Genomic DNA, 14,214 nt, shown 5'->3' on the forward strand with positions numbered 1-14,214 from the left:
CAGTGAGACCTGGAAGTGGGTAATTGAGAAGAAAGGCCCCCCTGATCAGAACCCAAGCAATGTTCTGTTATTGGACTTCTGTGCTCATCACGGGTTGTCCACAACAACCACCATGTTCAAGCATAAAAGTGTCCATATGGCTACTTGGCACCATGACACCCTAGATTGGAGTTCCATAATTGACTTTGTGGTTGCGTCATCAGACTTGCGACCGCATGTCTTGGACAGTCGGGTGAAGAGAGGGGCGGAGCTGTCAACTGATTACCACCTGGTGGCGAGTTGGCACTGATGGTGGGGGAGGATTCCAGTCAGACGTGGCAGGCCCAAACTTATTGTGAGTGTCTGGTGGGAACGTCTGGCAGAATCCCCCGTCAGAGGGAATTTTAGCTCCCACCTGCACTTAAGTAATGTTCTGGGCGCGGGACATTCAAATCGAGTGGACCATGTTCCATACCTCTATTGCAAAGGTGGTAAACCGGAGCTATGGCCATAAGGTGGTCGGTGCCTGTCATGGCGGCATTCCCCAAACATGTTGGTGGACACAAATGGTGAGGGATGCCGTCAAGTTGAAGTGGAGTCCTATGAGACATTTTTTGACTGTGGGACTCCTAAGGCAGCTGATGGGTACCAACTGGCAAAGCGGTATGTAGCTTTGGTTGTTGCTGAAGAAAAAAATTTGGACATGGGAGGAGCTCGATGAGGCCATGGAAAAAGACTTCCAGACGGATTCAAGGAAATTGTGGTCCTGTTTCCGGCATTTCAGGAAAGGGAAGCAGTGCAACATCAACACTGTGTATAGTGAGGATGGGGCGCTGCTGACCTCAACTTGGAACGTTGTGAGTTGTTGGGGAGAGTACATCAAAGACCTCAATTCCACCAACACACCTTCCCATGAGGATGCAGAGTCTGGGTTCCCTGAGGCAGGCTCTCCGATCTCTGGGGTTGAAGTCACCAAGGTGGTTAAAAAGGTCCTCGGTGGCAAGGCTCCAGGGGTGGGTAAGATTCGCCTGGAATTTCTAAAGGCTCCGGATGTTGTGGGGCTGTTTTGGTTGACATACCTCTGGAACATTGTGTAGACAATGGGAACAGTGCCTCTGGATTGGAAAACTGGGATTGTGGACCCTCTTTTAAGAAGGGACAGGAGGAGGTGTTTGAACTACAAGGGGATCACATTCCTCAGTCTCCCAGGTAAGGTCTACTCAGGGATGCTGGAATCTTAAAATGTATGGATGTTTAAACTGTCTATGAAGTGAGTGTAGAATATTAATAATGAAAATGAACATTTTCTTTTAAAAAAAAATCAACCCTCTCTGGCACCATCTAATGACTTTAAATAAATGGGGGACCAGTCGCCACCAAGGTTTGGTCATGAGGCGGTCGTGGAATGGTCGCTGCCGAGGCTAGTTTGGGAGGTGGGCGGGGATCAGTCGCTGCCAAGGCTTGGTCGGGAGTTGGCCGGAGATCGGTCGCTGCTTGGTTTGGGTCGTGAGGTGGCCGGGAAGTGGTCGCTGCTGAGTTCTGGTCGTGAGGCGGCCAGGGACCAGTCGCTGCCGAGGCTTGGTCGCGAGGCGGCCATGGGCCACTCGCCGCGGAGGCTTGGTCGTGAGCTGGCTGGGGATCGGTCACCAGCGAGGCTTAGTTGTAAGGCGCCTATGGATCGGTCACCACCGAGGCTTGGTCATGAGCTGGCCGGGGATCAGTCGCCCTTAAAGCGTGGTCAGACGGCTGTGGACTGGCCACCATTAAAGCAGGAGAGGGAGGTGGCCGCCGTCGAGACAGGGGCGTGAGTCGGCCATATATCTGTCGCCATCGAGACAGGAGTGTGAGGCTGCCGCGTGCCTGTCAAATTTGAGACAGGAGCAGTGGGGCGGCCGAGGAAGGGTCTCTGTCGAAGCAGGAGCGTGAGTCAGCTGAAGACGGGTTGAAGCAGGAGCGGGGAGTGGCCGCGGGCCAATCGCCGTCTAGACAGGAATGTATGACGGCCAAATACCAGTCACCACCGGCACCGGAACGAAGGGGACCGTGATGTTGCCACCGCCTGGACAGGACCGTGGGGCGGCTGACAAGGCGTTGCCGCCACCTGGACAGGGACGTGGGACGTCGACGAGCTGTCACCGCCACCTGGGCAGGAACGTATAGTGGCCAATGAGCCTTCGCCGCCGCCTGAACAGAACGTGCGGTGGTCGCATGCCTGTCGCCACCGCCTGGGCAGGAACATGGGTCATTCGCCCTTAAAGCGTGGTCAGATGGCCCCCATAAAAGCAGGAGAGGGAGGTGGCCACAGTCGAGACAGGGGCATGAAGCGGCCGTATACCTGTCGCCGTTGAGACAGGAACGTGAGGCTGCTGCATGCCGGTCACTGTCGAGACAGGGGCGTGAGACGGCCGTATACCTGTCGCCGTCGATACTGGAGCGTGAGGCTGCCGCATGCCGGTCGCAGTAGAGACAGGAGCGGGGGGTCCGCCAAGGAAGGGTCGCCGTCGAAGCAGGAGAGGGAGTCGGCTGAAGACGGGTAGCAGTCGAAGCAGGAGTGGGGAGCGGCCGCGGGCCAATCGCCATCTAGACAGGAATGTAAGACAGCCAAATACCTGTCACCGCCGGCACTGGAACAAAGGAGACCGTGATGTCGCCGCCTGGACAGGAACGTGGGGCAGCTGACGAGCCGTCACTGCCGCCTGGGCAGGAACATGGAGCGACCGACGACGCTTCACCGCCGCCTAGACAGGAACGTGAGGCAGCCGACAAGCCTTAGCCACCACCTGGACAAGAACGTGGTTCACTTGGAAGTCTGTTGCCTCCGCAACGCGGGTGTAGCGTGGCAGCGGGTCACTTGCCACTGCAACGTGGGCTTGGCTCGGTAGCCCATCGGTGGCTAGCATGGCATTGGCGTGGTTCGCCAGGAGATCTGTCGCCACCTTGACGTGGGCTTGGCTTGGTAGCAGGTCAGTTGCTACTGCAGCGTGAGCATGGTTCGCCAGGAAGTCAGTCACCAAGGCAATGTTGGTTTGGGTCGGTTGCTACCGCGACGTGGGTGTGGATCGGCAGCCGGTCGCTCATCACTGCTGCATGGGCTCGAAACAGCTGCAGCCATCCTGGGATGAGAATGTCCAATTGCCGCTGAATCCCGTCCACAAGATCCGGAATTTCAAAGATCGACAACTCGGAGCCCACCGGCGACTGAGCCGGCGAAGCGTCGGGGGAAGTCGCCTGAGACTCGGCAGTCGCTGGAGGGGAAGTGGGATGCCGCTGTGGCTTGGTTGTCGGCGATGCACCAACGGATGTCAGCTGAGAGTCAGCCGTCGCTGGAGACACGTGGTTGAATGATGGTTGTGTACTGGCCGTCGCTGACGCGGAAGCAGGATGCTGCTCTGGCTTGGTTGTCGGTGAAGCGCCGACAGAGGTCGGCTGAGACTTGGCCGTCGCTGGAGACACGTGTTTGTATGATGGCTGCGTCCTGGCCGTCACTGACGCGGAAGCAGGATGCCGCTGTGACTTTGATTGTCGGCGAAGCGCCAATGGAGGTCGACTGATGCTCGGCCATCGCTGGAGCGGAATGCTGCTGTGGCTTGGTTGTCTTGGTTGGCGCGCCACGGGAGATGCCAGGCGGCACCTTGCTTGGGTGTCTCCTCTGTCCGCCATGCGGAAGGCCCGGATAGATGGCCAAACGGGTTCCAAAAAAAGGATTAGAGGAAGAGGACTTGGAACCACCAGGCGAAGGCATACAGGAAGGAAGCATAGCACCACGAAACAAATTCCTCAAGACTCCTCACCGGGAGGGAAAGTTCAAATTCATTGTCTGAGTCAGAATCAGGCAGTCGGTCATATAAATTTAAGTCTTCCTCATAATCCGAACATCTAAATCTGATCTGAATCCAAAGCAATACGTGGTGAGCGGGTTGTGGTTGGGACGTACTCATGGTACACGGACGGAGCAGGAGCCAAGGTAGAATAGGATGACATAACCGAGCCCACTCGGATAGGGGATGGTTGAGCTTTCGGCAGGCGGCGTCCCCTTCAACGTGCTCGGCGACACCGCGTCTTCCCTGCTGGGTCCTGTTCTGGCCAGTTCGTTCCAACCATCGGTGCACGGGTGGACCCAAATGCCGGACTCCCAGACAAGGACATGATGTTCAGTGGGTTTTATTATCAATGAAAGTTGTGCACGACAACACAGTCCAAGAAGGCAGGATCCAAAATACATGAAACAATGTCCAATAACTATGAGTCACCTAAAGAGCATAACCAAAAGCATGACTGGACTATAATGGCGCAGTGGCAAAGTAAACCTGGGTGTGGGAAAGCATACTCAACGAACTGACAAAAAACAGTGACAAAACTCCAAATTAAATACATTGTCTAATCACAGTGCCTCACGTGACACAGCTGTGACCAGCGACAGGTGTGAGAGATGAAACTGCTTGGCGCGGTGGCCAGGCCACGCCCCTCTTGGCCGTGGTCCAGCCTTGCTCATGACAACGGGAACATCACACCATCATCATTGAGGTACAGTGCCTTGTGAAAGTATTCGGCCCACTTGAACTTTTCAACCTTTCGCCACATTTCAGGCTTCAAACATAAAGATATAAAATTTAATTTTTTTGTCAAGAATCAACAACAAGTGGGACACAATCGTGAAGTGAAACAAAATTTATTGGATATTTTATACTTTTTTAAGACATAAAAAAATGAAAAGTGGGGCGTGAAATTTTATTTGGCCCCTTTACTTTCAGTGCAGCAAATTCACTCCAGAAGTTCAGTGAGGATCTCTGAATCATCCAATGTTGACTGCTGATGATAAATAGAATCCACCTGTGTGTAATCAAGTCTCCGTATAAATGCACCTGCTCTGTGATAGTCTCAGTGTTCTGTTTAAAGTGCAGAGGGCATCATGAAGACCAAGGAACACAACAGGCAGGTCCGAGATACTGTTGTGGAGAAGTTAAATGCCGGATTTGGACACAAAAGGATTTCACAAGCTTTAAACATCTAAAGGAGAACTGTGCAAGCAATCATATTGAAATGGAAGGCGTATCAGACCACTGCAAATCTACCAGGACCTGACCAAGGAGAAGACTGATCAGAGATGCAGCCAAGAGCCCCATGATCACTCTGGAAGAAGTGCAGAGATCTACAGCTGAGGTGGGAGAGTCTGTCCAGAGGACAACAATTAGTCGTACACTGCACAAATCTGCCCTTTATGGAAGAGTGGCAAGAAGAAAGCCATTTCTCAAAGATATCTATAGAAAGTCTCATTTAAAGTTTGCCACAAGCCACCTGGGAGACACACCAAATGTAGAAGAAGGTGCTCTGGTCAGGTGAAACCAGAATTGGATTTTTTGGCCACAATCCAAAACAGTATGTTTGGCGTAAAAGCAACACAGCTCATCACCCTGGACAGACCATCCCCACTGTTAAACATTGTTGTGGCAGCCTCATGGTTTGGGCCTTTTTGTCTTCAGCAGGGACAGGGAAGATGGTTAAAATTAATGGGAAGATGAATGGAGCTAAATACAGGACCATTCAGGAAGAAAACCTGTTGGACTCTGCAAAAGACCTGACACTGGGACGGAAATTAATCATCCAACAGGACAATGATCCAAAACATAAAGCCAAATCTACAATGTAATAGTTCACAAATGAACATATCCAGGTGTTAGAATGGCCAAGTCAAAGTCCAGACCTGAATCCAATCGAGATTCTGTGGCAGAGCTGAAGACTGCTGTTCACAAACGTACTCCATCCAACCTCACTGAGCTCGAACTGTTTTGCAAGGAAGAATGGGCAAGAATTTCATTCTCTCCATGTGCAAAACTGATAGAGACATACCCCAAGCGACTTGCAGCTGTAATTGCAGCAAAAGGTGGCGCTACAAAGTTTTAATGCAAGGGGGCCGAATAATATTGAATGCTCCACTTTTCAGGTTTTCACGTTTTGTTTAAAAAGTTAAAAATATCCAATAAATTTCCTTCCACTTCACGATTGTGTCCCACTTGTTGTTGATTCTTGACCAAAAAAATAAATTTTATATTATGTTTGAAGCCTGAAATGTGGTGAAAGGTTGAAAAGTTCAAGGGGGCACACACATGGAGTTAAAAAACAAAATACTGATCTTTCTTCTTTTCCTTTCGGCTTGTCCCGTTAGGGGTCGCCACAGCGTGTCATCTTTTGCCATCTTAGCCTATCTCCTGCATCTTCCTCTCTAACTCCAACTGCCCTCATGTCTTCCCTCACCACATCCATAAACCTTCTCTTTGGTTTTCCTCTCGCTCTTTTGCCTGGGAGCTCCATCCTCAGCATCCTTCTACCAACATACTCACTCTCTCGCCTCTGAACATGTCCAAACCATCGAAGTCTGCTCTCTCGAATCTTGTCTCCAAAACATCCAGCTTTGGCTGTCCCTCTAATAAGCTCATTTTTAATCCTATCCAACCTGGTCACTCCGAGCGAGAACCTCAACATCTTCATTTCTGCTCTGTATTGTTGACCCCAAGTATTTGAAGTCGTCCACCCTCGCTATCTCTTCTCCCTGTAGCCTCACTCTTCCCCCTCCACTTTTCTCATTCACGCACATATATTCTGTTTTACTTCGGCTAATCTTCATTACTCTCCTTTCCAGTGCATGTCTCCATCTTTCTAATTGTTCCTCTGCATGCTCCCTGCTTTCACTGCATATCACAATATCATCTGCGAATATCATGGTCCAAGGGGATTCCAGTCTAACCTCATCTGTCAGCCTATCCATTACCACTGCAAACAGGAAGGGGCTCAGAGCTGATCCCTGATGCAGTCCCACCTCCACCTTAAATTCCTCTGTCACACCTAAGGCACACCTCACCATTGTTCTGCTGCCATCATACATGTCCTGTACTATTTTAACGTACTTCTCTGCCACACCAGACTTACGCATGCAGTACCAGAGTTCCTCTCTTGGCACTCTGTCATAGGCTTTCTCTAGATCCACAAAGACACAATGTAGCTCCTTCTGACCTTCTCTGTACTTTTCCACGAGCATCCTCAAGGCAAATAATGCATCTGTGGTACTCTTTCTAGGCATGAAACCATACTGTTGCTCGCAGATACTTACTTCTGTCCTGAGTCTAGCCTCCACTACTCTTTCCCATAACTTCATTGTGTGGCTCATCAACTTTATTCCTCTATAGTTCCCACAGCTCTGAACATCCCCTTTGTTCTTAAAAATGGGAATTAGAACACTTTTCCTCCATTCTTCAGGCATCTTTTCGCCCGCTAGTATTCTGTTGAATAAGTTGGTCAAAAACCAGCCATCTCTCCAAATTGCTTCCATACCTCTACCGGTATGTCATCCAGACCAACTGCCTTTCCATTTTTCATCCTTTGTAGTGCCTTTCTGACTTTGCCCTCAGTAATAATTGCCACTTCCTGGTCCTTCACACTTGCCTCTTCAACTCTTCCTTCTCTCTCATTTTCTTCATTCATCAACTTCTCAAAGTATTCTTTCCATCTATTTAGCACACTACTGGCACCAGTCAACACATTTCCATCTCTATCCTTAATCACCCTAACCTTCTGCACATCCTTCCCATCTCTATCCCTCTGTCTGGCAAACCTGTAGAGATCCTTTTCTCCTTCTTTCGTATCCAACCTGGTCTACATGTCTTCATATGCCTCTTGTTTAGCCTTTGGCACCTCTACCTTTGCCCTACGTCGCATCTCGATGTACTCCTTTCGCCTCTCCTCAGTCCTCTCAGTATCCCACTTCTTCTTCGCTAATCTCTTTCCTTGTATGACTCCCTGTATTTTGGGGTTCCACCACCAAGTCTCCTTCTCCCCTTTCCTACCAGATGACACACCAAGTACTCTCCTGCCTGTCTCTCTGATCACCTTGGCTGTCGTCGTCCAGTCTTCCGGGAGCTTCGGTTGTCCATCGAGAGCCTGTCTCACCTCTTTCCGGAAGGCCGCACAACATTCTTCCTTTCTCAGCTTCCACCACATGGTTCTCTCCTCTACCTTTGTCTTCTTAATCTTCCTACCCACCACCAGAATCATCCTACATACTACCATCCTATGCTGTCGAGCTACACTCTCCCCTACCACTACTTTACAGTCAGTAACCTCCTTCAGATTACATCGTCTGCACAAAATATAATCTACCTGCGTGGTTCTACCTCCGCTCTTGTAGGTCACTATATGTTCCTCCCTCTTCTGGAAATAAGTGTTCACTACAGCCATCTCCATCCTTTTTGCAAAGTCCACCACCATCTGCCCTTCAAAGTTCCTTTCCTGGATGCCGTACTTACCCATCACTTCTTCATCGCCCCTGTTTCCTTTACCAATATGTCCATTACAATCTGCACCAATCACAACTCTCTCGCTGTCTGGGATGCTCAGAACTACTTCATCTAGTTCCTTCCAGAATTTCTCTTTCAACTCTAGGTCACATCCTACCTGTGGTGCATAGCCGCTAACCACATTATACATAACACCCTCAATTTCAAATTTTAGTCTCATCACTCGATCTGATACTCTTTTCACCTCCAAGACATTCTTAGCCAGCTCTTCCTTTAAAATAACCCCTACTCCATTTCTCTTCCCATCTACTCCGTGGTAGAATAATTTAAACCCTGCTCCCAAACTTCTAGCCTTACTACCTTTCCACCTGCTCTCTTGGATGCACAGAATATCAACCTTTCTCCTAATCATCATGTCAACCAACTCCTGAGCTTTTCCTGTCATAGTCCCAACATTCAAAGTCCCTACACTCAGTGTAAAAACAAAATACTGATGAACATGCAATAATATTATGACTTATGACAGGGCGCAGAGAAGCCATGTGGGAAACATGATTTTGGCCAGCCCCCACTACTAAGAGCCGACAGCAGACTCTGGCCACAGGACACCGGCATGGAATCCCATTGTAGTGGCATAAATGGAGCCAAATAATGGTGACAGAGGACTAGATGAGCCAGGACCATGGCCACGGTCCATTACAGCTCCTCGTGTAGAGGGCTTCGCCTGAGGAAACACTGAACGATAATAAAATAATTCTAAACATATATAACATCGATAGCAAAACCCAATATTGACTGAAAACTGAAGTTAATGGACTATAGTTCATTCATTCATATTCCATTATGTTCGGAATACCCAGAGAAAACCGACGCAAACACCAGGAGAACATACAAATTCCACACGGTGAGAGCTGGGATTTGAACCCCGGTCTTCAGAACTGTGATGGAGATGTGCCAGCCAGTTGTACACTGTCCTGCCTGTACCGTTGTTGAGTATACCATCAGCAACCTCCACGCCCATCTAGATTAATTTCATCCATCCATCCATCCATCCATTTTCTGAGCCACATATCCTCACGAGGGTCGCGGGAGTGCTGGAACTAATCCCAGCTCTCATCGGGCAGGAGGCGGAGCACATCCTGAACTGGTTGCCAGCTAATCGTAAGGCACATGGAGACAGACAACAATCACACTAATCACACCTAGGGGAAATTTAGAGTCTCCTATTAATATATGTTTTTGGGTTGTGGGAGGAAGCCAGAGTGCCCGGAGAAAACCCATGCTGGCACGGGGAGAACATGCAAACTCCGCACTGGTCAGGATTTTAACCCCGGTCTTTTGAACTGCGACGCCATCGATACAGCTACTCTACTGGGCTGAGATTCATTTCAGTTCGATTAAATTTCTGGCCTTGAAATTTGGCTAATCATCATTGAGTGCCATCAAAACTTTACTGACACACTATTTAGTTTTCTCAGTGAGCCAGTAGATTTCACAATGAATTCATGTCATGCCCTGCCCAAGGAAATGAGCAAAATGGTTTATCTTTGTGTCCTTCCTACCCCCATCGAAAGAGTATCTTATAGCCAAGACACCTTTGCCTGCTGCATTCAGGTTTTGGTTGAAGGGCTTTGAACCAGGCATTTGTAGTGCTCATTGTAAATTTTGTTGAGATATGTGATTTATTTCCTTGACATCTTGTATGAGGTTGGTTCCACAGGTGGAGAGACTGGGGGATAAGGTAACTTAGACCTGTCCAGAATAGCTGCTTGATAATTGTAAAATGGGTTTCCCTCACAGAGACCTGGTTTTTGGTCCTAAACTGATCATGTGGAAACAGATCTAGTCTATGTACATATGCACACTCATGGAACCACCCACTCATGCGCACACACACATGGATATTTAAATCCTGTATTTGCCTGTCTTTCTCTGCAGAAACCCTCCTTTGACTGAATGAACGTGTGTGTGTTTGTTTGTATGTTACGCTGTTTTCACTCCCTTTGCAGCTCTGCATTGACTACTGTGTCATTATCAAAACACAAAGAAAACGTTCCCACCTGTTTTTTAAGATGATGACAGGCATTCTGTGCCCTGTGAGCTTTCAGGTCATATTCTGCATCGGATTCCTGGTCCTTTTTTGCTCAAGTTCACATTACTCTAACTCAAACATTTCCTTTTTTTTCCCATCACTGGGGTCCTCTTCCTGTTTCCTGTTCAGTTCGACTTCCTATTCTTACGGACATTCAGCCTGATATCACACATTTACTGTCTATGTATGTATCAGCATGTGCTTTGGATAAAGAGTGCAAACTACATCAACAAAGTGAAATGTTAAATCTCACTGGTTTTGTTTCTTTCCATTAGGTATGAAGATGACTGTACTTTCCTGACATCCAAACTGGAATCCCAACATCAAAACTTTATTCTGATTCTTGGATGAACTTGAATGAATTTAAATTCCTGCCTGAGCAAAGCAAAGCAAAGCTAATTTATTTGTATAGCGCATTTCATACACAAGGTAACTCAATGTGCTTTACATGATTAAAGAAATTTGAAAACAAAGAAATAAAAGATTTAAAATGGCATAAAAACAATATAAATGACAAAGAAGATATTTTAAAAAAGACAATTAAAACCACATACAGTGCAAGAAATATGATCAAAAAGTGGATATATTCTAAAACGCATGAGAAAAAAAAAAAGAGTTTTCAACCTGGATTTAAAAACATTCACACTTGGGGCTGACCTCACCTCTGTTGGCAACTTATTCCATTTGTGTACTGCATAATAGCTAAATGCTGCTTCACCGTGTTTGCTTTGGACTCTGCGCTCCACTATTTGACCTGAGTCAGTCAATCTCAGAGCTCTACTTGGTTTGTATTCCGTAAGCATTTCTTTCATGTATTCAGGACCTAAATCATTTAGCGATTTATAGGCCAGTAGGAGATCTTTAAAATCTATTCTGAAACTGACTGGAAGCCAGTGCAAAGACTTTAGGATTGGAGTTATATGCTTTGACCGCTTAGTTTTGGTTAGAACGCGAGCTGCAGCATTCTGAATGAGCTGCAGCTGTTTAATACTCAGTTTTTGGGAGTCCAGTCAGAAGACCATTACAGTAGTAAAGTCTACTTGAGATAAAAGCTTTTTTATGTTCTACTTGACACATACAAGATTTCACTCTAAATATGTTCTTCAGATGGTAGAAGGCAGCTTTTGTGATTGATTTGATATGATTGTTGAAAGTCAGGTCAGAATCAATCAGAACATGAAGGTTTCGGACTTAGTCTTTGGTTTTTAAAGATAGAGCGTCCAGGTGTTTACAAAAGCATTTCTCTTTTCTTTATTCCCCAAAAAGAATTGTCTCAGTTTTGTTGTGTTTAGATGAAGAAAATTTAGGCTCATCCAGTTATTTATCTGATTTAGACAGTGGCACAATAGCTCAATTGAACTGTAGTCATCTGGAGACACTGCTAAATATAACTGTGTCATCTGTATAGCTATGGTAGTCAAAATTAAAGTTTTTAAGAATTTGACCCAAGGGTAGCATATACAGGCTGAACAGGAGAGGTCCAAGAAGTGAAATTTGAGGGACCCCATAGGACATTTCCATTTGCTGAGACGGAGCATCTGCAATGGTCACAAAGTAGCTCCTTTCCTCCAGGTAGGACCTAAATTATTTAAGGACCGTTCCATTTAGTCCTACCCACGTTTCCAGCCTGTTCAGCAGTTTATTGTGATCTACCATATCAAAAGCCGCGCTGAGATCCAACAAGACCAAAATTGACACCTTTCCTGAGTCAGTATTCAACCTTATATCATTTAGCACTTCAATAAGAGCAGATTCTTTACTGTGATGAGTTCGAAAGCCTGATCGAAATTTGTCAAAAAGTCCATTTAAATTCAAGAAATTAAAAAATGATTGATTAAAAATAACTTTCTCAAGAATCTTAGCTATGAACAGGAGATTTGAGATGGGTCTATAGCTTGCTAACATGGAATCGTCCAGTGCTCTGTTTTTTCGAAGAGGCTTAACAGCAGCTACTTTAAGAGCTTTGGGAAACTGGCCAGACTGAAGTGAGCAATTGATTATTTGCTGCAAATCAGGTGGCACTGACTTCACAATAGTTTTGAAAGTCAGACGGTATTGAGTCGAGACAGCTCGTTGAGTGAACCTTCCTCTTGATTGTTGTTTGTGTGCGCGTCTTTGTGTGTGAGAGAGGAAGAGATTCATCGGGTATTTGATGTGTGTATGTGTGCCTTGTGTGTTTTTCAGAGATTGTTTCATGTGTGTGTGGCAGGTGAAAGTGGTTGCTTGGGCCGAACAAGAGTCAGTCATTCATGAAGGAGGTACGGACTCACATGGGACACACAAGTTATGGAGGCCAAAGGCCAACTAACCTCGGCACCTTGTAAGAGACAATGTGTATGCATGTTCAAGTTTGTGAAAAGTGTATATGTTAAGCCACAGTTTATGCCAATCAGGGGAGGTACATTATTGGCAAAACCTCTTACCTCTGCGACAACATGCTAATTAGGGGAAATACAGTATGCCCTTGCCCATTCGTGGTACCATTATTTTACAAATATAAGGTGCACTTAAAAGTCTTGAATTTTCTCTGAAATAGATGTCCGAGCTGCCTTATAAACGTGCCCCACTTTATGTGCAAATCAAATTATAAAATCTGTCAATGTTGTTGTGTGACTAGTCTCATGAAGTACAACTGAAACCACTGGTTAAATTATTAGCATGCATGCTAGTGTGTGTTTTAGCATGTATATAAGCTACCTGGGAGCAGGCTGGGAGTGACAGCACTAAGTAGATAAATAGCATTTAAAGTGCATGTTTTATGTCAATTTTTTTTCAGCCATTATTTTATTTGATATTTAGTTATGTATAACATTGTATTGCATTCGTTCTGTATTCATTCTATATTTTTCATTCTTACATACATTCTTTATTACGTAGACTCCTTATTACATCATCTGAAGCGGAACCTTTGTTGAACGTTCTGAAAGAGGGGACTCTATTACGTCGTCGGATGGGGATCGGTGTGGAATATTCGAGAACTGCCTATTTAAGGTCTCGTCTCTTTTTCTGGATTTGGTCATGTGACTTTCTGCATATAGCAGGATGCATTAAATGCACATTGAGTAGTGAGGATCAATCATTGAGGAGGGTCCACAGGCTAACTAAAATGATGGATCACTGATGTATCCTTTGCTGAAGTCTTTCAGCTCATTGACAGTGAAGTATAAAATCGTGTTTGTACCAGCTGGATCATGACTGGAGCAGTACTTCAAGTTAAACAGAAACAGTAATCCCTCATTTTTTTCAGGTAATTGTTACCAGAACCACCCGCCAAAAGTGAAAAACCGCGACGATGGGGGGGATGTGCAGTGTAGAAAAGTATTTGAACACCCAGCTATATTGCAAGTTCTCCCACTTAGAAATCATGGAGGGGTCTGAAATTTTAAAAAGAAAAATCCAGAAATCAAAATGCATGATTTTTTTTTAACGCTTTATTTGTGTGATACCGCCGGAAATAAGTATTTCAAAACCTCCACAGAGATCTCCTCTAGATCAGACAGGTTTCTGGGCTCTCGTTGAGAAACATGGAGTTTCAGTGCCCTCCAAAGATTTGCTATGGGGTTTAGGTCTGGAGACTGGCTTGACCATGCCAGAACCTCGGTATGCTTCTTACGGAGACACTCCTTGGTTTTCCTGGCTGTGTGCTTCGGGTCATTGTCATGTTGAAAGACCCAGCCACGGCCCATCTTCAATGTTCTGACTGAGGGAAAGAGGTTGTTCCCAAAAATCGAAAATACATGGCCGGGGTCATCCCCTCCTAAATACAGTGCAGTCGTCCTGTCCTATGTGCAGAAAAACACCACCAAATCATGATACTACAACCCCCATGCTTCACAGTAGGGATGGTGTTCTTGG

The 14,214-nt window shown here is 46.4% G+C and overlaps 1 protein-coding gene across 7 annotated transcripts in view; it reads left to right on the top strand.

Moving 5' to 3' along the window:
- The window catches only part of ccdc120a (coiled-coil domain containing 120a), a 48,437-nt gene that overhangs the window by 10,704 nt on the left and 23,519 nt on the right, over positions 1 to 14,214 (top strand). For 2 of the 7 annotated variants that reach the window (XM_061806139.1, XM_061806083.1), the window contains exon 2: positions 12,569 to 12,617. The exons of 1 other annotated variant lie outside the window; for it this stretch is intronic. In XM_061806139.1, coding sequence (XP_061662123.1) covers positions 12,569 to 12,617 — 49 coding nt within the window. Of the gene's footprint in view, positions 1 to 4,383; positions 4,504 to 10,634; positions 10,789 to 12,568; positions 12,680 to 13,236; positions 13,351 to 14,214 lie in introns of all 7 variants that reach the window. 4 more of the 7 variants (XM_061806110.1, XM_061806119.1, XM_061806115.1 and 1 more) reach the window with 4 other exon arrangements.

This window comes from Syngnathoides biaculeatus, chromosome 2 (genome assembly GCF_019802595.1).
Source record: "Syngnathoides biaculeatus isolate LvHL_M chromosome 2, ASM1980259v1, whole genome shotgun sequence".
NCBI classification, from domain to species: domain Eukaryota; kingdom Metazoa; phylum Chordata; class Actinopteri; order Syngnathiformes; family Syngnathidae; genus Syngnathoides; species Syngnathoides biaculeatus.